This window comes from Microchirus variegatus (assembly GCF_963457635.1).
Source record: "Microchirus variegatus genome assembly, chromosome: 17".
Classification (NCBI taxonomy): Eukaryota; Metazoa; Chordata; class Actinopteri; order Pleuronectiformes; family Soleidae; genus Microchirus; species Microchirus variegatus.
This window is the reverse complement of record NC_139818.1, coordinates 2106503-2132640: the sequence shown is the minus strand read 5'-3', so window position 1 is coordinate 2132640 and position 26138 is coordinate 2106503. Positions and strand designations below refer to the sequence as shown.

Here is a 26138-nt window from a genome sequence, read left to right as displayed (position 1 = left end):
CACTAATGAAGAAGTGGGATTTAAGGCCACATTATACTTCTCTGACTGCGTAATCCACGGAGACACCTTGAGCCTTCATACTTCTGCGTCGTGGACGGATACGTGCTGCAATTTCCCGCCCGACCAGTAGGGGTCGCTGGGTTGTGCTTTTGGCTACAGTGAGCAATGGCGTCCGAGAGAGAAAGAGAGAGAAATACTGTTGTTGTTGAAACAGTGGCCGTTTCTCACTATTCTGTGCAGTTTGATTTGTGTGTTAAGATATGACGTATTTATAGTTTGGCAGCGACATTGTCGGCGGTGATCAGCTCCGCCTCTGTGGACGCTCGGTGCGCACTGTGAGCCGGCACAGAGCAGCTTAGCTCGGCCTGTCCTGAGGACCAATCGAAGCTGTTGTCGTCTCCGTTGTCCCTTGACGGAGTGACGGACACTTAAAAAATATTTCATGCAGTCGGAGACGACGCAGAGGCTCTCTGACAGGCTCTCCGTCGACGCAGAGCACTTTACGCAGGAGTATAAATTGGGCTTTATGCTTTTTTCACCTCATTAACATGAATTAGCAGAACTGTGGCCAAAACATCGAGTCTGTGGGGGTCCAGCATAGGCACACTGGCAAAATAGGACACTGGCCATCGTGGTAATCGTTCATTGTGAGCGAAGTATCGCTTTCTAACGAGTCAGCCATTACTTTACATGTTGACAATCGGGGGGAAAAAAAATACATGCAGGTAAACTGGCACTTGAGTAAAAACCCTGGTAGGTGCCTGTGGAGTGCTGCTGCGAGCGCTATTACAGCAATCACTATGATAGGTCACATTACTTAAGTCTCTCCACTCGTCTTTGTCTCCCTTGTCTGGGTTTTATTGTCTCCCACTGTGCTCTTCTCCCTGGCCCTGTGAGTTCCTGCAGAGAAGCACTTTCCTCCCCATGTGCATGCAGCGTCTTTACATGCCACGCTGCCACAGTTCGTCTCATCAGCATCTGTGTACGCAGACCTCCGCTCGCGCAAGAAAGTGCTTCACCCTATAATTGTTATGCGCGCACTGCTCTGCATTCGTACATTTAAACTTTAAAGTTTCTGGTAATTTTTTTTACTGCACTGCATTCAATAAAAGCTAAATTCTGATCTCGCCTGAAGCCTGAGTGTTTTCTTTTGTGAGTACCAACACTGTGGTATAGATGTTCAACAACTCCTCTAAGACGTTGATGGGTGAGTATGTCTAATGCAGGCTTTTGGCCAGCTGGACGCCCTGTACTGAAAATAATAAGAAATTAGACGCCCTACTTTTGGGCAGGACAACCTAAAGACACCGAAACGATGTTGTGATAACGCGCGGGTACAGACAGGCGCGTGCTGGCCATAGTTTTTTCCAGCACGCACCTGTCTATACCCACTTAGAACACCACAAGATTCCAACAAGATGTGAGTATGCAGTGGAACATCACCTATTAAATGCTGGAAAGTCTCTTTATGCAAAAGAGAAACTTGGCTGCAGCGCACCGCGGATTATGAACTCCCCGCGACACTCTCTTCTCTCTCTCTCTCTTTGAGCAGTTAACTAAAAAGATCAGCTCATCCGATGCATCTGTTATTCCCTTAATTACAGCTCTAAAGCGTCTTCTAAAGAAAGAACGAGACCACGGAGTAAAAACAATGAAAAGTGCGCTCTTGAGAGTCTGTCAACAGTTTACTAAGATCTACTCGGATCCCCTGTATTTCATCGCGACTGTAATCGATCCTCGTCATAAAGAACATTATGCACGTGTCATATATGGATGTGGTTCCTGAGGGCAAGGGGGGGACACCCTCTAAAAAAATCCTAGCTAAAAGCCTGGTCTAATGGAATGGAAACCTTGGTTTTTGCTGACCTTTGCACAACATGAAAACAGTCGTTTAATTATGAGAAAATCTCAATGCATGTTTTAGTATCCATTAATCCTGATGACACAGGTAACTTCTACTTCACTGTAAATGTCTGCTCAGCAAAAAGACGTGCGACAACGTCCGATAGCTGATCTTAAGGGCTTCTTTATTTCTCTCAAAGTTTCCACACGTTGGTTTTTGGCTCACTGTGCGTGATCAGAGGCTGGGCTGATTATCAAGGTGCCACAGCCGTGCACCACATAAATGCATCACTTCAAGGAGATAATTGGCTGTGAAAGCTTTACAGATAAATCCTAACAAATGAATCCCAGAGAAATGGAATCGCTTTCATCACTTGTTTTGTAACCTTTGCAGGCCACAAATAAACGTGAAAAGTTGCAAATGATGTGAGGAATTGTCACCGTCTCCGCGAGGCCGTTACATGTTATGTTGTTACTTATTCTGTGCCACAGGAGGAGGAGGAGGAGGAGGAGGAGGAGTGAGTCTACAGGCTCCGTTTTAATGATTTAAATGGCTGGTCTGAAGCTCACTGAGGATGAAGCCAAGTCCAATTTTGTAAGTTTAACAACAACAAAAACATTTTTTAAAGGCCTGTATTTAGTTAACTTAATTAAGATGAAGAGATGCGCTCACTCCTTTACAACCTCGTTTATCGCTTTATATCCGGGGGGGAAACACTCACCACGTCGTCATCATCCTCCAAAAACACCGAAACTTGCCGCAGTCTATCTGCAACGGACATGTTACATTAACTGTGAAATTGGGACGTATCTACTGTTTTTCCTGGCAATTTCTGTTTGCTGTGTGGAAAATGTTAATGTGCACAATTAACTAATCAGCTCATGCCAGCTGGGATGCTTTGGCAGCTCGCTCTGTCAGATTCAGCTCGTCTCTTGAAAACAACTTGAAAGATTGTGGTAATTTCATGTCTTGCCGGGGCTCGAGCAGCTCTAGCTTGGGTCGCAGTCGAGGAAGATGTTCAGCTCTCGGTCTGTTTCCATGTCACAGTTTTTTCGTTTCGGTAAAAGTTTAGAGGCGCCATTTTTAGGTTAATACGAAAATTGACAATGATGCACCAGAGATCTGGGAAATCGGTGTTTGACCCGAGAGAGGCAGAAAAACCACTGAAAAAAAGGGAAAATAGGATTGTTTCTCCAACAAGTAAGCAACATAAGGGAAATTCATGCAAGGTTACTGATGCTGGCCAATAATGTGCTGCATGGGTCTGCTCCCACCTACTTAAATGCTCTCCTAAAGGATTACGTTAGCCCTTGGGGGTGGGATTGTCGTCAGGCGGTGCCAACACCCCGCACAAGACAATCCAGACTCTTTTCACGTGTCGTTCCACGCCGGCGGAACGACCTACCGAGCGCTAACCGGAACAGGGGGGCGTCCCTGTCTATGTTCAAGAAGCATCTTCTGTCCTTGCACTTAACTCACCCCCCCCCCTCCCCTGCAATCTCCTTCTGCACTTGGATCCACCTCGGCACACTCACCCTCTATCAGTCCACTGTTCCTATCCGGTGGAGTTCTTTCCAAGACTTCCTCTACGTAAGACGCGTTCTGCTAAAAGCGTAAATGTAAATGTAAATGTAAGGTTAGCTCATACTTTCGCTCCCATAACACTTTGCCGGTGTCACCTTGTTGTCTCCTATCATCGTGTGATAATTCTGCTCTAAAGCATTTGCAATTTCACTCTCCATCTCAACCTTTTGCTGACACGGGGAAATTACACAAATAGGTTGGATGTTTATAAAAATAAAACAGAAATGCCCCTTCAGTGTTTTCCACTGGTGTTGAGGTAACCGTTTTAAAAGCTAAATGTTCCAAATATCACCTCTGAATTCGCCTAATATTTGAGCTTTTCATTGCTATGATGGATAGAGTCAGTCCCGGCTAAGACGGAGAATTATCAGGATGGATGCATCATTTAGTAAAGCAATGTGCTAATTAATGATTGATAAAAAAAAAAAAAAACAGAAGTCAATGTCTTGTCAAACATGGAACAGACTGATACAAATGGACATTTGCTGCCGTCTCCCTCGTCTAATCCTGTGCATTGAGGAATCCACTTTGACATTTGTTGAAAGTATTTTCCCCTGCTTTTCATCCCACAGCAGTTGTCTTGATTATAAGAATCCTTAATGTGTCATTAGGCCTGATTAATTCCATTAATCTTAAATGTATAAAGTCATTCACTAATGCCACTAAAAAAAAAAATCAATTATTCGCCATGGCAACCGGCCTAAAGAGGACACTGAGTGTGGGAGTTTAACAAATGCATAAGAGGATCACAAGAATTGCCACTCTGCCGCTGTGCGCCTCTGCCAACCAGCAGCGAGCTGGAGGAATTACTGTCGCACGAATCCACCTTTGCTCTCAGAGTTATGGCGTTCAATAACAGCCTGACACGTGTCATGTTTGCCACAGAGTTCTTTAAATATGCTCAAAAAAGTGCACCGTGTGGTGACGCGGATGTGACAGCGTGACCTTCAGCCTTCCCTCCGCTCTAATCTTTAGTCCGTTGACGGCGGCGTCAATAAACGTGAAACAGGACTCGTCCGTACGGAACCATTTATATCTGCTTCTCAAAAGCCAGATAAATCCCAGTGCAAAGAAATCGGCCTTTAAAGTGGAATCCATCGATTGTCTCGCTGTGTCTGTAAAGCACCCCCCCCCCCACACACCCACACACACACACACACACACACCCCTCTTCCTTTCGGATCAGCATGTAATATGAGGCCACCATAGTGATCCATTTTGCTCAGCTGAGCTTTTTAGCCATGATATGACCTGGCTAAGCTGCACCTGAAGCACAGGCGTACAAACCTTCAGCCTCGACAACAACAAAAAAAAGACTCTCAGTGTGATAACAATCATATCTGACTGAAAACCCAGACATCTAATAACCGACGACAGAGCAGTAACTGTGTCACCTCTGGTTCTGTTGGTGCTGGTGGGGAAACAAACACCAGAAAACAAGGAGATGATTCACCTCATAAGCTTATCACTGTTATTATAAGAGTTATTTCTCACTCTGAAAGCTTCTGAATCCAACATACAGCCCCGACATACATGATTGATATGAATCTTAAACTCCCTCAACTTTGTATTAAGCTGACACGTCGTTAAGCAAAAAGGCTGCTGAGTAAATGCTCACTTAGAGACAGAGTCTTGTCCCTTTCAGGAGACATTTTCAACCATCAGCAACTGTAATGAAAACAAATGGTTTGGCTGGTTGTTACGTGGAGATAGAAACGCCTGGGTTACAGCCAAATACAGCGGGGGTAGACTCTGCCAACTCAGGCCACGTGGGTGTTGCATTCACAAAGACTGGCAGCGAGAACAAATAAAGGCTGAATATCTATTACTGACTGATTCTGAGAATGATACTGAGAGCGTGCTAACAGTATCATCAATGTACATTTTTAAATGATCAGTTCATTCACAATACACACTGTAATCATCACGGAGATCTTCCGATGTTAAACAACTCAATCCTCTGGCATGTGTTAGCATGTAAACACCAGGGTAGGTGGGTATTTTGGATCCTTACCAGGGCAGTTTTATCAAATGTTGCGAAAATACTACCAGGATTGTAACTATTTAAGACCTCTTTAATACCACTTGGAATAAAGTTTTATGCCAACGGCACAAATATCACAATTTAAAGGACATAAGGGAGGATCGGGACGGATTCTATTTCTTCCAATATCAAATAACTGGAACAAATATTGCTTTCTTCTTTTCTTTTACACAATGATTATCAACTCAGTCTTTGCAAATATTAAAGGGATACTTCACCGATTTGAATGTGGCTTTGTATTGCTAGAATAGCAGTAGTATTTTTTAGAAAATGTGCTTCCCTCCCTCAGTTTTTCACTGAGTTGTAAAAAAATCTGTTTTCCATTTTCAAAATTTGCCCTACTGTGATGCACAACGCGTCATTTGACTCACAGTCGGGCACATTTGGATAAGGGAAAGCCACAAAGCCACATTCAAATCGGTGAAGTATCCCTTTAACTATCTATTTTCTGTCATTGTCATTTCTGACCTTTGTACACAATATCAGCCACTATTCCAGGGAAATACAAGCTAATCCTCGGAGCGAACGTCAGCAATCTGCAAGGACGAGGCTGTCTGTCGTTCCTTTATCTGCTAACACACACATTAGCCAACAGTATCACAGATTTCGATCAGTTGACGTCACGTTACCTGTAGCCACTGTGACTGGTCGCTGTGTCCAGCTGTCCAAGCGTTGACCTTGCCTTGTTTGTCCAAACGGGCTTTCCCTGGTTCCCAAGTGAACATGTCCATGTTGAGTGTCCTGAAGATGCTGGAGGCCGTGACCTGGTAGTCCTGGATATGACCTGACTTCATTCCCAGTGGCTCTGAACAACCTGGGAACCAGAAAAACAAACAAGTTTCCGAAACTGCAGTGAAAAACACTAACCCCAACAAATACAGAAAACACAGTGCTGGGCAAAAAGCCACCATTAGATTTAGGGGTTATTTCCCAAAGTCATTATTAGAATAAAACTAGACAATACAAGAAAGAGGTATGCTATTATTAGATTTTAATTATAATATAATATTATTATTATATCCATTATGGTGTTGGGTGTTTTATAATTTCATGTCAAAAATGGTGGCAGCAGAAAATGTCTATTATACCAGGTTTAATCAAGACATACTATAGCAATAAATTCACATATTATATCGCAGATAACACGTTTAGAAACCGTGTGGAAAGCTGAAAACTTGCACGTCAAAATAGTATTTTAACCGTCAGATATTGAAAGTTATTCTGGCCCTTGGTTAAAATAAGCAAAAAAGTCCAGATGGAAATTCATACACAATTATTTGTACACAGTTGGATTAAGTTGAATGAAATAATCCCAGCTCACACACCTGTTAGCTCGCAACCGAGCAGCTCCATGCGCAGGGTACAGTGCCTCCTGCAGACTTGGGGGTACATGCGCACATACTGGGCTTCGATGGGAGGGGTGAAGGAGTTGGCTGATGGAGTGTTGTTATCAACGTTGCCTCTGAAGATCTGTTGCAGGAGGTGGAATAACAGCAGATGGGGTGAGTGTGATGGTACAGCAGATCAGTTTTGGTGTAATGTGGCAGTCTATCTCGCGCTGTCTCTAGTGTCTACTCCGCGCTCGACAAATTGCTGTCATTCAAGGTCAATGATCTAGAATTACAAAGAAAAATAGATAATTTCTTGCACCATTTGAGCCAGTAATGTAGAAGAACTTTGCTGTGTTTTAAATTAGTGCCCTCAGTGCCAGATATTCTGAAGTGTATCATCCAAATGTCCTGAGTTAGCCTAACAGAGTCGGATGTAGTGCATGTAAAGGGTGCAGACATAGAGTGGTGTGTTCATGCGATACAGGGAAATAGGAGCCGTCACTGGCCGGCAACAAGTCATGTTCCAACTACTCCTAAAACTTCCCCATTCAAAACGTTTTCAGTGCAAAAATATCTCCTCTGACTTTGTGAAAGATTTAAAGAAGGTGCGAAGTGTTAAAAAAATAGCTGTGAAACGCTGGAGGCACCTGGAGGAGCCAAACACACATATTGTAGGTTTGTGCAGGCACTGTATTGAATTCCATTCATTTGAACAGCTTTTAAACATCCCAACTAATGCTGCGTTCCAGAGACCATCCAAACAAATGGGATGTGGGACATATCCTACCTGGATTGTACTAGCTCCTACTTCAAAGCGTTCCAGCAATTGAAGTCGAATGTTAGAAAACATGGACGATCGCGGCGCTTTAGATTTATGTTTGAAGAGGCATTTTGACTGTCAGCAATTCACTCTACTTACATATACAAGCGAGCCGTATATGTAAAAGCCATACATATCGATATGTAACGTCTTGAGTATACTTTTACCGTAGCCCTATATATCTTCATGCTAACAGATAACGACGACATAATTTCACACCATAACATGAAAAACAAGTTGTGATTAAATTGCTGTGTCTAAAACAGCTCTACACGCAGAAAAGTATATAAAATATATAAGATATATAAAAGTTTATAGCCTATTCGTGTGACTCCATGGGCGCCGCCATTACGAGCTCTGGAACGCAGCATTACACACAATGTTCAAAGATAGCTAGCATTAGCCCATGGTTCTAAAACTAACGTTTAGAGAACGATCCCTCAGGGCACTCCTGTGAAGAACTGAAGTCCAATTCTCACTTCCTTTGCTTTAACCATAACCAGTTAATGCCTAACTCTAACCTTAACCTAACCACAATATCAATCTTAGTCCAAGTTAAGTTTATCACTTCCTCAGAAATGTAGGTTCTGGCTCATTAGGACCAGGTTTTGGTCTCTGTAAGGTCTACTGGTCCTGACAAGGTCAGTGTTTATTCCAGTAAAAGGAGGATGTGCAGTAACAAGGTGTGCTGACGATTTTTCAGATCATTACAGCTTTTGAGGAGGAGATATGCAAATTATGCATCACTGAGTCATATTTTTAAGACACGCCTCAAAAATCCAGAACAGAGTACAGAATACTCGACAGTCATTTTCTTCACAGTTTCTCAGAGAGTAATTTCATCTGCATGTGCTTTTCACATCACTTAAATTCACACTCTGCCTGGCACATTTTTGCTCTCTGTACAACCACAACATATTATTGATACGACTTAAAATTCCAGTCCAGGCCTAATATTCTGTGTAATAAATTTGAGGAGACATTTGAAAGTCAGGGTCATTCAGAGCTCGGCCAAATGGAAGACAGCCGTGGATTGCTGTCAGGAATGATAGAACACTGTGTGGCCTATTTGGTGGCTGTTCATCCCCAAATAGTATAAAAATTCAATCTAGAAGTCATAAAAGTGGAAGGGGTAAGGGGGCAGCAAGATGGGCCCGGTGTGTGCTGGCTAATTAAAAAGCCATCTCATCATGTCCTCCACCCTGTCCTTGACTGAGTGCCTTGTCTCCAGTCACCGTGTGTGTGTGTGTGTGTATGTGTACAAGTGTGTGTGTCTTTGTCTGTGTGTTAAGAGTGAGAAGCTGAAGGAGTTAGAGTAGAGAGACGACGACGGCTGTGCCTGACTGTGTTTGTGCTCCCACGTGTGCGTCTCACCATATCGTCATCTTTGCCCTTGACTTTGTACGTTCTCCAGGTCTTTCCATCATCACTGTAGGCAACTTTGTACGACTTGACGTACTCTGGGCTGCCGATGCGCTTTGCACCCTGGGTAATTAGGCCGGTGACCCTCATTCTCCGCTGCAGATTGATCTGTGGAGTCAAGAAAAAGAGGCCACAATTAGGAAATATTGCTTCATTTTCACACACCCTGCATGTGGCAGTCGGTGCACACGAAGTGTGTATATGCAAGTCTTGGGAAACAATTCACTCCGTTGTCTCTTCTCTGTCAGGGCCATCCATCTTATTCTGAAAGTCTGTGATCAAATGGAACATTTAATCAATCCTCGAGCTCCAGATCAATTCTGTCAGCCCTGTGCAGACTGTCAATATGGAGCCAATGTAAAGTGGCTTGAAGAGCCAAGAGGAAAAGAAAGAGTTTAGGGAGAGTGAAGCGATGAATGCTCAACAGATCCTGCTTAGTGTACATCACAGGATAAATATTAACTAAGCACAGTGGATGTTTTGCACACTGATATTAGGTTAGCTTTGGCATGCTTTTCGACATCTCTCTTAAAACTGCACCTTTTCCACATATTTTCTTCTCCCAAATTAGCAAAGTGTGTTTTAACGGCAATCATCTTTTTTTGTTTACCTACCGGCCAAGGCTATGAATAGATGAACACTGGCAAAAGATCCTTCCATAAAGGCCAAGAAACTCTTGCAAAGTAATTAAATTGCAAAGGACATGATGATCTCAGTGATTCGTTTCACCTCTTCAAATCAGTCAATGTCCTTGTTGCAAAGAAAATACGGCAAAGGTTAAAAAAGAATGAAGCATTTTGAAGAATTCTTTAAAGAGACTCTCACAGAGTCTGTGCCCCACTGACAACTTAGTCAGTTGTGATGGACCGACTGTTTAATATGAACTTTTGATGATTAGATCATTTATTTTTGAAGCAAGACTTTGTTTAACAGCCAGATTGAACAGGGCTCAGCAGGGCATCCGTGGTGATAGCAGCGTTTGCACAGTATTGTAAACAAGCCTCGTTATCTTCACAAACTAATGTGTGCAAACAACAGATTAGACGTTTTGTGATAACATCTTTTTTGCTGACACTAACATGAAACAAAAGCCCGACACTGCATCATATTAAGTGGCTCTGGAAGAGTCAACCTGGGCAGTGCCGTTATCTTCACCAAGCTCAAGAGAAAGATGTGATTTAGTGGAGCGATTTTTACCGTGGAGACCGGCAATTTACGGCCTTTTGTAGTCTGACGAAAATGTGATGAAGCAAACAAACAATCCTGACAATTATTCAATCATCAAACTCAATTTTGAAAAGAAAATAACACACAATATATACGCAGAGATGTCTATTTTTCCATAGCTACAGAAGTGAAGGGAAACAGCACTGAGCAAAAACAAGCACACGGCCATTAACCTGAAATGGAAGCGGGAAATTTAATTCAGACCAAAATAGAATAACTGCCATGAACTGGACTCATCTCACTTAAGGTTGCAAGTTTCCTGGACTGAAATTTTAAAACAATAACCTGTATGTATTCAGGCTGGTGTCAGTGCAGACATGTTTTTACTGCTCTAAAATTAGACACTTTAAATGAACATACTTGTAATGTAATGTAATTTTTATTTTTAGGACAGGGACAATGCACAATAAAACATTATTCTTGCATAACAAGAAAATATGCATTGTGCCAGGTTTTAGCAGATTGCTATTTTCCACCTGCAGTCCCTGGGCAGGTTGATGGTATAGTACACAAAACATAATAGCAGTGCTAGTAAAATTTGGCTGCAAAAACTCTGATACTGATAGACAGAGCCTTCTGCAGTATACTCTCCTCCTGTGTTAATAAACAAGAAATGAAAATGACTTGTGTCTCCTGAGGATACTATAGTGATTACAATATTGACTATTATGCATCCAGAACGAGAAAACAACTGTTTTCCACTGACCTAGTCAAAACTACTGCAATAATACACATCTAATTACTATTGTGCTGCATCTATATCGTTGCTCCTGTCCATTTAAAGAGACAATTCACAATTACACCCCTGTTTTTTTTTTCCACATAAACCACCGTTTTCAGGTTAATTATATATAAGTACCCATCTAAGAGCCCCGGTCGAGCCACTCCGTCTCATTCAAAGCATTTCTCCGCTCTTCTCAGTTTTCTCCATAGAGATAGATGCTTCTCGCACTAATTAGGGACCCTGTCACTAAAAGGCCACCGCCTGGGTAATTGGGATGATCCTTCACATTTTTTAATGACCACTCAGAAATGCACCTCCGTCACTTGAGCACTAATAATGATGCATTTATTTGTTTGACGGAGGCATTGTTGTGGAGCATCCTGTGTGTGCGGACCTTTTGTCCATGTCAGTTTGAAGGAACCATGCCTCCATTTGAGACGTAATTAACCTCAATCGCTTGGAATGCACACATGGGTAAAAAAAATAAGAATAACAGCAAATCAAATCAGGCCACATATTTATAAACCACTTGCAACTATTCATAACTTGGTTTCTTCATAAACTATGTTCCTAACATTAGTTCAAGACACCTGGGATAGTTTTTTAGTGCACCCAAAAAATAAATAATGCATGCCTGTATGGACACTTGTGATTACACATGTTATTTCAGTGTACATAAGCAAAATCAGCAACTCTTATAGTGTTGATGTCATGGACTTGCTTCCAATTAGTTCAAACACTCCCGTAAAACTCCAGGACACGGGCGATAAATGTCCATGCAGTTTAACGGGAATCTTGTGAAACTGTGGACACAGTAAGACGAGTATTAATATGAAACACTGGCAGTAAACATGCAGCTAATTTAGCGTCCGTTATTAGCATTAGCATCTCTGGTGTACAGCACTTCTGTTTCAGATGCTGTTGTTGTTTTTAGTGCTGTATAAATAAAGTTGGTTTGAATGGATTGGGTTAACGGTTAGCGTCCGCGGTTAGCATTTAGCGATTATTATTAGCGGTTAGCGTCCGCGACTAACATTAGCAGTCAGTGTAAAGTTCGTATGCTCATAAATAAAACTTCACTTGAACTTTATACGAGCTTTGGCTTGTTGTTTATTTTGTAACTTACGTTGTTGTCTCATGCTCGAACTTCTTCTTCTACTTCCTGTAATCACATTCAGTCTCACAGAGGTCCGTTGAGGGTTATACTGCCACCTATGGGTGAGCGTCTGCTACCGCACATCACTACAGTTAGCGTCCGCGATTAGCATTAGCGGTTAGCGTCCGCGATTAGCATTAGCGGTTAGCGTCCGCGATTAGCATTAGCGGTTAGCGTCCGCGATTAGCACTAGGGACCTCCATACGTAGCAGAGAGGGAGAAAGAATGCCCATCCACTGTTGAACATTTCCAAAGTGCCTGTATTGGTCCATTCTAAACCGAGTTAAAACACTTTTGGAAGTGTTAAATATTCAACTCTGTCACAGAGTTGCAGCAACACTGCAGTGATCAACTCACACTTGGGATTCAGTAATCTTACATTTCACCCTCACACAACATACAACAGCAGATTTTACTTGTTTTGAGAACTCCATCGCAGCGATAAATCCACTCCACAACATCACAGATCATACAATATGACAATATGGCACAATGTATGTTTTTTACATCCATCTCATTATAAAACTGTAATAAACCCACTCCTAAAAGTCAAAAGAACTGAGAATGAATCTGCACTCTCCTCGACACAGTGGTAATCAGAGAATCCATTCTTCATTACGAGTTGTTGTGTAGTGCCGAAGAAATATGGGAAGTTTTAAAATTGTGTCGGAGATGTTTTCTGTTCAAAAGTGCAAAAAAAAAGACTGAGCCGAAAGGCAAAGTCAAGTCTTACACTTTCACCCTTTTCCTATTTCTAGACGTGCATGGTGTTTGTGTATGTGGAACGATCTGGGTGAAATGCATGAACCTATAAAGAAAAAAAGTAAAAATAAACGTCTACATCAAACCTTTTCTATTCCCGAGCTCCATTTGCAGCAGAAGAAATACGGCTTGTTTGCAGGGGCACAACTCAAGGTGTTTTCTGTCTGAAAAATATTCATAACTCTGAGAAATTGTTCAGCATTAACCACTGACAACATCCTGGAATTGACTATCCTGCTGCAATTCACACACTACTTTCAGGAAACACATTTCTGAAAGCTGAAGGCTATCGACAAACATAACTTGCAGGGGTTTTTATATCTAACACAGGGGGAGGAAAAAAAACTGACTGACATTGTTTTGCCCTGTGCATTTACATTTTTATCAAATTTATAGCGCTGTTTTATAAGGGAATCCATGTCAGAAGCAATTTGGCTTGTGATGACTGTCCTTGAAAGTAGTTAAGAGGCCTGTGGCACTGGGATTCAAACACACACCATATTTATTTTAGATTTACTTGGAGGAGACGACGGTAGCTCAGCCAGTGAGAGAGAGTCGTCTTTCAACCGGAAGGCTGTGGGCTCGATTCTACATGCTGATGTGTCCTTGGGCAAGACACTAACCCAATGGGTATGAATGGGTGGTCTTTGGCTGTAAGTGGTCACCAAGGCTAGAAAAGTGCTATATAAATACAGACCATAAAGGGTGAATTCTAATTCCTTAATTAATCCTCAATTAAGTCCAAGTTCTGTCCCGATTCTCAGAAAAATTAAGTTGAGGTCAAGTTTAAGGGCTGTATCGCCCTCAATATTGAGATTTTCCAAGACCACCCTTGGGAGCAAGGGCTACCCAGAATGCATTGCGTGTTTTCACATAACAAAGATGGCGCCGATAGCAGCGAAACGAGTACGCTACAAATTAAGTATTTTCTTTGTAAATAGAGATATAAAAATGATGAAAACCATTGTATTATCTTAGTTTAGGCCCATATTATGGATTACTGACGTCATTGTTGCCTAACATTTATTTTTATTTTACGATCTTTTGTGACTGCCCCCCACAGTCTGAAGACGTTTCTGCATTTAAGGGGTGTCCCATTTCTAAGTGACAAAATAACCCTCAACACTTGGTTTTGAGGCCAGTTAAGATTAAGGGTTGAGCTTGAGGGTTAAGATAGCAATTGGAATTGGCCCTAAGAGTCAATTTTATATATAAAGCCCAACATCACAAACACAATTAGCCCCAAAGGACTTTACAGTCTGTACAATAGACTAAAGAGGATAATTCCCCACTCGATGTAGACCCTCACATCGAGTGGGGAATTATTCTGTCCTTCTTACAGGACAGAATAAAGAGTCTCGAAGTAATCTACATATTATATATAATCAGTGATTTCTATTCATTCATTTGTTTATAGTTTATTTACAGTATACGTTTTAGGTGTCCCATCCTGGCCACTGTCATTGTATAGTTAAGAAGTGTAGGCCTGAACACACGCAAGGCTGAATAAAAATATTTAATTGTGATTTATTTTTGAAAAACACAACATTTGGGATTTGAAATATTACTTTAGAATATTATATTTAATATTATTTATCAGGGGTGGGGATCGCGATTCCAATCATCCACGATGCTGAATCGATTCATAAACTTGTGTTATTTGTGTACAGTTTATTTTTTTTATTTTTGTAACTTCTGGGAGAAAAAGGCAGCTATTCTAAGCTTTTATTTATGCTAAAGTTATTTTTTTGTACAGTCAGTAGGTTTTTATTTGTTTTGAATGAATAAATGTTAACTTTTGTCTTAAGTTTGCCTTTGTGTGATCACATTATCACATTATCTTATACAAACTGTATTGTTTTGATGCCATAATTTGCCTTAACACACTATGCACTGTATCAATTTTTGAATCGAGAATCGTATGAATCGAATCAATTGAATCGATAATCGATTTTGAATCAAATCGTCAATCAAAGATTCACATCCCTATTATTTATGAAGGTATGTATATTTTAAAGCTGTCAATGTTGTAGCTTCTCGGTCAAGTTTGAGCCTGATAAGTATTCAGAGGAAACTGTTGGCTGCCATCATGCTGTGTTTTTGTCTGCTTCAGCACGCAGCAGACGAGAATGTTTCACAAGGCTGCACAAAGGAAATGAATCCTATGCTAGTGTTATATATACTGATATATGACACATGCATGCCCGGCAGATGTGAGCACAAAGACGGAAAACTGCATGTGTTTATTATGTAATTAACTCCTTTTGCTCCCATTAAATTATGTATAGACCCCCGTCGTAACCTTCGTAAATGATCTGGCTTTGTTTCATCCTTACACCACAGCTGGCTGCAGCTCAACTTTCCTGATATTGGTCTGACCAGTTACATATTTCCCTCGGGAGTTCAATGCAATTTTGTGTGTGAGCTCACGGTGGCAAAGGCTGAGGAAAACTGATATTGTCACAGTTACGTAGTGCGGACGTGTGTGAGTGGTGATGAGCTCACACACACGCACACACACACACACGCACACGCACACACACACACACACACACACATTCTTGTACTTGCTGCATACTGAGGACTGGGTTGCTGACAAAGTGAGGACCAGCATTTCCATCTTAAAAATCAACACAATTACAAATATCTACTTCATGAACGACATCTACAAAGAACTACTGGTTGCAGTACCATAAAATGTCTACAGGTGGAGCCCCAGAGCAAAAAGGACTGGAAAACTTTTTTTGATTTATTTATTTTTTTTTAATTTTTGGTCCAAAATTTGACAAAAATGTCATACTATACTATGTCGACCAAAATTGCAAATAAAAAATTTGACCAAAAAGTTTTAGTCCAAAATTTGAAAAAAAAAATTACCCAAAAATCTGTGGTCCAAAATTTTACAAAAAAGTCATACTATACTATGCCATCCAAAAGTTACAAAACATTTTTGACCAAAAATTTTTGGTCCAAAATTTGATAGAAACATCATACTATAGTATGTTGTCCAAAATTTGACAAAAACGACATACTATACTATGTCGACCAAAATTGTAAAAAAAAATTTGACCACAATCTTTGGTCCAAAATTTGACAAAAGAGTCGTACTATACTATGCCATCCAAATTTAGATTTTTTTTTTGACAAATTGAGTATAGCATGTTATAGCAACCTAAGGAAGTGATTTCAATGAAAACAAAGTGAGGACCGCCCCAAAATGTCCTCACTCCGTAAAAATGACCTCACTGTTGGTTAAAAACCGTCACTGGTCCTCAGTATGCTGCAAGTACAATAACACACACACACATGAACCCACAAAGAGATTTGAATAGTGTTTTGTGTGTTTTAGTCTTTGCAACGCTGTGATGAATTATTCAAAGTATGTTTCGCCTTCATATGTTAAGGTTTATTGGGGGTTAAAAAAACCAATGCTGACATCTAACATGACATGTTGCAACAGAGGAAACCAAAAATAGACAGAGAAAAAAAAAATCTCATCCCTATTCTGATAGGGTTGTCATCTGTCAGTGAAACCTGTTTGACTTTTGGCAAACGCGCAAACGCAGTCACGCCGCATCGCTTTGCGCTGTAAAAGCGCACGTCTAACGCCTCCTTAGGATAATCCCAGCGCGCTGACACGACTGTACACCTCTGAACTCACGTCCCAATTATCCAGGCCTTGTGTAGGAAAACACGCGGTGCCTGCAGCATCCTGTGCAACATCCCACGTGGCATCATTAAAGTCAAACAGTGTTTTATGTTCCGTGTCTTCAGCCTCTCCTCCATGTGCCAGGCTTCTCTTCTTTCACTCACATCCGCTGTTTCTTCTCCAAATCTATTTATGCCCTGTCATCCTAGTTACTATTCTCTTGTTAGGTACAGTTTCACTTTCTCCATCGCGCTGTCAAAGTCTAGTATGTTTTTTCTTTTTCTTTTTCACCCCCCCCCACACACACACTCACACACTCGCATATCACAGCGTTTTTGAAAGCAGCTCGCTTCAAAGGTTGCTGTCAGCGTTTCTGTTATCGCGGCCGTGAATGACGAGTGTGAGAAATTGAACATTATTTTCCCAATAATGAATTAAGTAGCTTAATTATTAATTACCATAATAATTTTTTTTTAATACGATAATTTCTTTTTTTGAATCTGGGATACTGTGAAGCATGAATCCTTGGAAAAGACATTGAGGGCAAATTTATGCGACATAAGTTTTATTTTATACGGCACAGCTGTGTGTGTGCAGGTCTGCGTTCACACAGTGGAGTCAGATCATCTTCAACCTTTCTCATTTAAATAAATCCTTGTCTGATGCAATGAAACCTGGCATTGAAATGTTGTCATGATTCACTAAAGCCACGGTGACACAGGATTTAGGCTGTGCTTTACACGACAACGCTCCCGGGAGAAACCCGACAAAATACTTGATCAGATGTGACGGCGACGGCGTTTTTGGGGGCTTAAAAATGCAAAAAAATGAAGCCGCCCTCCAGAGTGGAAATCTTAAAAACGCTCCACCGTGGCGTTCACGTCATAAAGCGGACCTAGACCGGAAGTTCCAATTAAGGCTGTTTTTTAGTGTGTATCTGCGTCATTACCTTGTTTAAGAAGCCCTGAAGGTTCTAAACAAACAGTTCATCCACTGCTGAGAACGCTGTGTTTTATTGTAATCTCGGGCTCAGTGAGATCTCTGAAAAAACCCGGTCCGGTTACGTAAACAGCGGTTCTCCTGAACAGCAGATCCTCCTGCTCCGGGCACTAGTCCGGGCACATCCGGTTGCGTACATTGAACCGCAGAAGAAGAATAACGTCCGTTGTGGAGGTGTTTCACGAGCGACAGTGTCTTCTGACTCTGGGTCTGACTCCGGGTCAAAGGTCGTCAAAGGGACTGCGGCGGGGAGTCATGAAGAAGCTATTTTTAAACATTGTTAAAACAATGTTTTGATAATGAGGAGCTCCTGAGAGTGGGTGTACTGATCAATCACAACACACTCTGTCTTCTGGGTGAGAGAGTTGAGTCTCAAATCTCGCAGCTGGGAATCACCATCAGAAAAGAGGATTTCTATCGGCTCGTTTACAGCAACTAGGAGGTTTTTGAGCATAAAAACAAGTTAATGTATGTAAGTAGACCCCCATAACTAACATATATGTGCAACAGGACCACTCTATGTGACCTTTAAGGGTTGAAAACGCTAAAGTGAGCTCTGAGCTGCTCACGCTGGCTATCCTCCTGTACGCGTTGACGTCAGATCCATATGCAGTACAGACAAACAACAACAAATATATGGGATTATAATCCATCAGTCGGACATTCAAGTTGCCTTAGCTGCTACTTCGTGCTACGAGAGAGAAGTAGAAGGAAGTTTCAACGCTCCTGCGCTCCTGGTCTTGTTGTATAGCAGTGCTTCACAGTGCTCCCTAGCCACCTGGCATGCACACTACATCAAATTTCACACACTTTCCACCCAAAGACGCTCGTCTTAACGCGAAATAAAACGTGGGAACGCAACGACCACTTTTGAGGTTTGTGTTCAGATCGTTGTCGTGTAAAGCTTAAGCCTCAGAGAACCGCGAAATTGAGAAGGAGAAGATGGAAGTTTGGCATGTGAAATAATTATCGGGACTCTTTCGCACTTTCGGCTCACAGCATGTTTTCAAATTGATTTTAAGATCTTAGTGATCACTTCAGGGCCTCTCTCTCTCTCTCTCTCTCTCTCTCTCTCTCTCTCTCTCTCCCTCTCTCTCTCTGTTATATACCTGACCTTTAATTATTGCTATATTTGAGCTGCTTGGACAAAAGGTCTTCTCTACTTTTCAAACCTGAATAAATATGAACGCCTTTGCAGTCGTGGGCCTGAGGCTTTCACAAAACAAAATTTAATTGGCAAGCACATTTGTGATTTTATTTTTGCTTTTAAGTGTCTTCAACCTATTATGATTTCACGAGCTCTGTTTTATTGTTGTTGCCGTGTGAGGCACTGAGCACCTTGATAATCAAGATTTCTGAAAAGTGTTGTCTTTTCACAGTCAACAGTTTAGAACTACATCCATAAATATTAATCAAATACATGAAAACAATTGAAGCTGAAGTGGACAAATTGTCATTGTTCTCATTCTGTTTGGTTTTAAGTGAATGATTTAACATTATCTCTGTGTCTGTGTCTGAGTGACTGAGTGTTTGTACAACAGCAAAAAAACACACATTTATTTAGTCAAACTGCTGAAGAACTTTTCATGGACGCCTCTTTGTGCTTTCACTCACACTCCACATTTAACTAGTGCAAAGTCGCTATCGCCTCAATCCGTCTTGACATGAAACAAATCACTTCCTGTGTGCAGCAACACAGGGGAATGTTGTCAGGTGACACAAGATCTAAACTCTGCTGCACCGAGAAACACAGAAAGAGTCTGAATCAGCATCATGTGAACTCATATACACTAACGTTCAAAAGTTTGGGCTCACCTGTACAATTTTTTGTTGTGTTTTCTATTAAAAGTCAGACTTTTATTCGTCAAAAAAGTTGCAAAATGAATAGAAAATATAGTCAAGACATTGACGAGATTAGAAATAATGATTTTTATTCTAAATAATAATTTTTGCCCTTTGGTCAAAGAAGCAGCAAAACTGTTTTCAGCTGTGCTAACATCATTGCACAAGGGTTTTCTAATCATCCAATAGCAGCTTCTAACGTCATTAGGAAACACAATGTACTATTAGAACACTGGAAATGGACCTCTATACGCACACAAAAACAGACGTTTTTACCACAATAACAATGTATAGAGTGTATTTCTGATACATTTAAAGGTGAAGTAAGTAGTTTATAGTGACATCTAGAGGAGAGGCTGAAATTTACAACAACGAACTGCTCCTCTGCTCACCCCCTCCCTTCCCTGAGCGCTACGGTGTCCTCAGCCGGTCAAATGTCGTCCTCGACGTGTTTCTCCGTGTCAGCAGATGAGGTTCTAGTATTTATTCAGATGTATAAATGTGTCTTTTGTATATCGTATCTGCTCCGTCAGTGGAGGCGGGACTTCCGCTACAAGTGAAGCGACGCTTGATTTGCTCTCTCTGGTTTGTCCTTACAGGCTCCCGTAGAAACATGGCGTCTCGCTGCTAACAGTGGCTATGCAACCGCGGCCCGCGACCATGTTTTTTTACATGACTTTTTGAAACACTACGAAAATGAAACAAAAACTATATATACAGCGACTAGACAATGCAGGAGCACATAATATGTATAAAAAAGTGGATTTTGGGTTCATATAAACCCATTAATACTACACAGTGTCCCTTTAATGTTATATTCATTGAAAAAAAAGAGATTTTCCTTAAAAAATATGGACATTTCTAAGACCCCAAACTTTTCCAACGATAGTATCCATATTTTGCACGTGGACATTTGCATATATAGTTAGTCTGTATTGTTTTAGTCCAACAAATCTATTCAAACTAACTGCTATCTATCTAATTAAGATCGTGTCTTTGTGCCTTTGTGCTTTACCTGGATCCATGGCCATCTGTCGTTCTCGGCAGCGGTCCAGGCGTTGACCAGGCCCTTCTTGTTGAGCCGCGCAAAGTACGGATACCACTTCTGCAAGCCGAAGAGAGCGCGGTGGGTGGAGGAGGCCGTTATCTGCTGGTTGGAGATTATCCCGCCCTCCATGCCCAGCGGTCCAGAGCATCCTGAGTGAAGAGAGGCAGAGATACAGATGACCCTTCATACAGTCCCCGGCACTTGAAAGCATGCAACTGCAGTCTCTGCGCTGCATACAGATTTTCTGAAATGCCACATTGTGCACCGTCCTTTTGTCCTCCACATCTCGTTTCATTTTTTCTCTTCAGTATCTCTACATCAGAGCCAATATTTTTGTTTATTTGTCTCTCTCTCTCGGATACAAAAGCCTCAGTCTCCTCTACTTGTACTACATAACCAGACAGTCATTAGAGCTGCACGTTTCTTTCCACGCTGTTTGCTGTGACCTCCGATGGAAACCTTTCCTTTGAGGGGATCATTGATTTGTTCCCCCTCCTCCTTTTCATCTCACTATGATTGTTGCTTTGATTCGTCACAATAAAACCAATGCTTCTATTACGGCGATGTGCTTTTGACTCACAGTGACTCAACTAGAGCTGCAACTAAGGATTATTTTCATAATCGATTAATCTGTCGATTATTTTCTCGATGAATCGTTTGGTTCATAAAATGTCAGAGAATGTTAAAAAACGTTGATCAGTGTTTGTAAAACCTGGAAATGACGATGTTGTTGAATGTCTTGTTTTGTCCACGAAGCAAAATGATTCAGTTTTAATGATTTCTTTGTTTATGTGGAGCAAAGAAACCAAGAAAATGTTCACATTTAAGAAGCTAAAACAATCAGAAATCTTGTTTTTATCATGAAAAAAGCTTCAAACCGATTATCGATTATCAAAATAGTTGCTAAATTAATCGTTTCAGCTCTAGACTCAACATTCATGCTGGACCGACATGTGACGCCCTCATCAGGAAAGGAGTCCTCAAGGCTTATTCCATGGAGCTGTGGCAACTTCTTTTTTGCTACAGAAAAACGCTTTAAAACAGCTTTAAAAATGTCCAAAACACTGTCCTTTTCTTCTTCGTGCAGCTTGTTTTCCTCTCTTAATCCTAATTGCTATGTCCAGGAACATCACAAGCATTTAAACAGGCACACCTGTGGTGAAGTGGTCTCAGGAGAGGATGTATAATTCTGCAAAACAAACCGTTCTTTGTGCTCTAGTTTTTTTTTAAAAGGCCTTTTGTAAAATTGCGTGATACGAGGAAAACGCATGTGAAACACAAAGGAACGCACGCGTGTCCACGCGGTGTGTTAGAGGTTGATAAGTGAAAGTTTCCACCCGGAAACACACAAAACTTTCTGTGAAATCATAATGGATTCGGAGGGATTTAGCCTGCATCAGCACACATGTGGAGTTCATGAAAATTGTACGCTGTGCATGCACTTAACCTGCACAGAGGTATAATCACTCAGGACTCCGCAGGGCCAAGAAAACCACCTTCAAATGTGACTGCAGGTCGTCACGATCCCGGGCTAAGTTTGTTACACAGTTGTGAAAATTGGAATGAAATTGTCTCTCCACAGGATATACATTTAATTCAAAGCTTAATTTGCAATAGGCAACTTGTTCACATGAGAAAGCGCAAAAAGAGGTTTTTTTTCCATGCTGTGAGGGGGTGACACACCAAGCTGCTTCGAATTCCACTCAACACTCAGGAAGCAAACACCCCCACATTATTACATTTCTTCTCCCCGACAGTGTCTCCGGAACGTAAACAGCTTCACAGCTTTGGCCTCTCAGTAAAGAGTATAGAGACGGCAGAACAACAGAACCTGGGTATTTTAGAATGCACACAGTAGAGTAATTAACTGTGGTTTATATTAATGCTGTATGATTCTGCAACGTCCTGCTATACAGTAGCATGATGGTGTTTTTCTACAGTTATATTTGGTTTGATATAAAAAAATATACCACAAATACACTTAATGGAGGACTACGGAGAAAAAAAAGAGATTAAAAAAAAAAAAATTATCTCGAGTTTCAAAGTCGAGATCTTGAGTTTCCAAAAAAAGATTGAAAAAAAAAAGTTTTTGCATAATTTTTTTGAACATTTATTTTTCTTCATATTTTTTGGAAACTCAAGATCTCGAGTTTCCAAAAAATATGAAGAAAAAAAATCAATTAGATTTTTTTTTCTCACTCTCATTACCTCGAGTTTCCAAAATGCAGCAAAAAAAAATTTCAAACTCGAGATCTCGAGTTTTCAAAAAATTATGAAAAAAAAATTTTTTGGGAAAAAAAAGGCACATTTTTTCTTTCTTTTTTTTTGGGAAACTATTTGAAACTCGAGATTTCCCCCCCAAAAAATGTTGTCTTTTTTTTTTTCTCATGTCACTTCAGGGGCTCCGTAGAAGGACAGCTAACACTTGTATTAGAATTTTTATTGACCTCCGACAGGAGTTTTTGCTGGAGTTTGTTTGTCTGTTAGCAACATAACTCGAAAAATCAAGGACGGATTTGGATGACATTTTCAGGAAATGTCCGCAATGGGACCAGGAACAGGTGATTATATTTTGGGCGTGATCCGTACACGCTGCGTGCAGGCAAGGTGTATTTTGTAGGCACTGAGCTACTTTGGCGGAGGTCTGCTCTCTCTGAGTGCTTTTCTGTTTTTTTTATTGCAACCCGTTAAAGTCACGGCAATGTTCGACAAACTAACTCGACACTAATAATCCAATTGAGTCCTGAAGTCGAACATAACATTAAAACATGTTCTCTGCAGCAACATCCGCAGTGTTTATTCGAAAAAAAAGAGATAAATTTAACTGCAGCAATAAAACAAGGGCACAAATATAATTTATAACAACATCATCTGATTTAAATTTTAACCAGCCCGTGTCTTGGTTGCATCTTAAATAGCTGTGGGTAAAACACAATGTTTGAAAAACGTTTTTTAAAAATACCACCCCCCCCCCCTCCTCCCTTCCCCCCCAAAAAAGAAATGTGAACATATCAAATGAGATGAGCCGCAGGCGGCGTCTGCTCATGTTGGATGAACTGTAAATGTCCATGTAAAGCAGCCTGGAGGGGGAGCCTGCGGCGGTGGTCATCAGAGGTTCTGCGATGCCATCGCTAACCATTAAAGCTCAAAAAAAGAACAAAGCACTTCAGACGCAGCTCACAAACAGACGAGGCCTGCACACACACACACACACACACACACACACACGTGTCTGAGAGACAATGGAACAAAGTGGCAGCACCGAGGGCGGCGAGACGACTTCCACCACACGAGAGTTTGCAGAGAAAGGAAAAACAAGCCGAGCAAAAACCCGTCCAGCTGCTGAAGCAGTGGGAGCCGCAGAGACAGTGAGTAATGTGTGGGGACAGTGCAGTGGGAAGTGAGCGAGCAGTGCACTGTGTGTGTGTGTTTGTGTGAGCTGACAGCGACGTGTTTGTATATTCCAATATGCTAAATCACTCTCGCTTCACTAGTTTCTCCTGGTGTGTGACTCACCCACTCCCAGACCGATGAGAGGATGGTGTCGGTGGCTGTGGCAGCCGACTGCTGAAGCTCCACAAGAGGCTCTGGGGATAAACAGCTTTTGACCTGGGATGTGGTAAACCGGTCTAAGCCAAAGGATTGGGCTGTGAAATTAGAGCGCTTCAAAAATGATATGTGTTGGCGAAGGCGAGACCTGCAGCCGCATTTGTATGTTTTGGCTCTTTAGTCGTTGTAATTTAGAGACAATGGGTGTGTGTATTTTAAATGGTTCGTCAGTCGGCAAAGTGTCCAAAAAATCAAAACAAAATGCATGAATGCACGGACATAATCTCACAATTGGACATAATCTCACGTTTCATAAATCATACATGCAATGATTACACTGCCTGTGGCCCCGGTCATCACATTGTGGAACAATCTTCCACGGTCAATCTTAGACACGCCCCCTCCCTATCCACTTTTAAACCCATTTGAAAGGCGCCATATGTAAGAATGTGGCCAAAAACAGTTACTACATTCAAATTCAAAATACCTTTTAGGTCTTTTAGGTTTCGTTTTTCTGACGTAACTGGCAACCCGTGGTTGCTCGGCAGCTGAGACGCTACAGACTGCAATGATTGATAGACGGCGGTAGGTGGCGCCACATGACACCAAAACATGATTTTAAAACATAAACATGATTTGCAGTCTGCAAAAGATTTTTGTTTAATGCAAATATTTTGTCTTTACTGTTGTTGTTGGTGAGTTCAGTTTGTTATATGAACATTATTCCTGAGTCTCTGTGACATATTAGGAGGATTTTATGGCCAGTTGATTTAGATTTATTATATAATGCTTTTGACCCAGTATGAGACGTTTTTTATAGTTTTATTGTATGACCTGTTCATTGGTTGTTGTTTTTATATTTTCTACAGTATTTGTTTGTTCTTAGATCAGGGGTCTGCAACCTGCGGCTCTAGAGCCTCATGTGGCTCTTCAGCCTCTCTGTAGCGGCTCCTTCTAGCGTCGAAGACAAAACTATTCATGTTTTTCACACTTTTTTGTCAAGATAAGGGCGTAAATAAAATGTTTTGATGTTTTATCCGTCACATCCAGTTGAAAAAACCTCCCCCAAAAGCTAATAAAATGCTATAAAAAAATGTTTGATTCGTTGTTTTCCTACACTTTAAAGGTTGGGTATCAACTTGCGACAAACTGTGGTTCTTTAAATAGAGTATATATGTGTAAAAAAAACAACTTTACATGTGATTTTATCTTATTTTTTAGGATCAAATAGGTTTTGCGGCTCCAGATTCATTTTATTTGGTTGAAGAGGGGACAAAAATGGCTCTTTTCATTCTAAAGGTTGCAGAGCCCTGGATTAGGTCTATTAGGTCACACGTTTGTATGTTTTATTTATTTATCTCTTTGTTTCAGCTGTTGTTGCTTTTAAAGTGATTCATAAATAAAGTTGGATTGAAAAGCGAATTGATTCATTCAGGTTATTTTTTTAAATATTTAATTAATGGGACATTCCTCTGATAAGCAGGGACACTGTTTATCTACATAGATTAACAAACGACGGCTCATTTATTGGCCACTTTGCCTCCACTTTTCTCTGCAGACAAGAAAAAATCTCCTCATTAATTTTCGGGTTGTCCAAAGAGAACTCATAATTACGTTTTCAGCTTCTATTTCGGGGGCTGGTGATGATTAGCTTCACTTCACTCTGACGTTACTCTGCATGTGGCACAGTGTCCGACAGGCAGTCGAGGAGGAAAACATAGATCCTGAAGGTAAGATTCTCCATTTCTCCACACATATACAACCAAAAACAATTCATTAAACAATTAACTCTTAGTTTAAATTCCTGTCACGTGAACACAATGACGTATTCGTCCACAGTAATTGTGCTGCTGCTCCCGTGGAACATACTCTGTGCCCGAACGCTGTTGAAAAGCCGTGGTGCTTCTCACCTCGTGGCAATGATGGACCACTTTTAATGAGCTGCCTGCCAGTCGCCCGTCACAGCAGCAGAGGCAGTCAGGCCCTGGGCCTCGGCCTCCTGGCCTCTGAGCATACATCAGCCCCTGCGACAGCACATATCACTAACACCAGCACTACGCTGATGTGGCTGCAGCTAAATCCATCTCCCATAAGCTCGACCTACAGCCCAAACAAATTAGAGTCCCGCTGAAATTTAT

The 26138-nt window shown here is 41.2% G+C and overlaps 1 protein-coding gene across 2 annotated transcripts in view; it reads right to left on the bottom strand.

The window, feature by feature from the left end:
• Positions 1-26138, bottom strand: part of edil3a (EGF-like repeats and discoidin I-like domains 3a) — a 163799-nt gene that overhangs the window by 45227 nt on the left and 92434 nt on the right. For both annotated transcript variants that reach the window (XM_083904122.1, XM_083904123.1), the window contains 4 exons: positions 20419-20600; positions 8997-9152; positions 6797-6941; positions 6101-6285 (listed from right to left, as the gene is read on the bottom strand). In XM_083904122.1, the coding sequence (XP_083760248.1) occupies positions 6101-6285; positions 6797-6941; positions 8997-9152; positions 20419-20600 (668 nt within the window). The remainder of the gene's footprint in view (positions 1-6100; positions 6286-6796; positions 6942-8996; positions 9153-20418; positions 20601-26138) is intronic.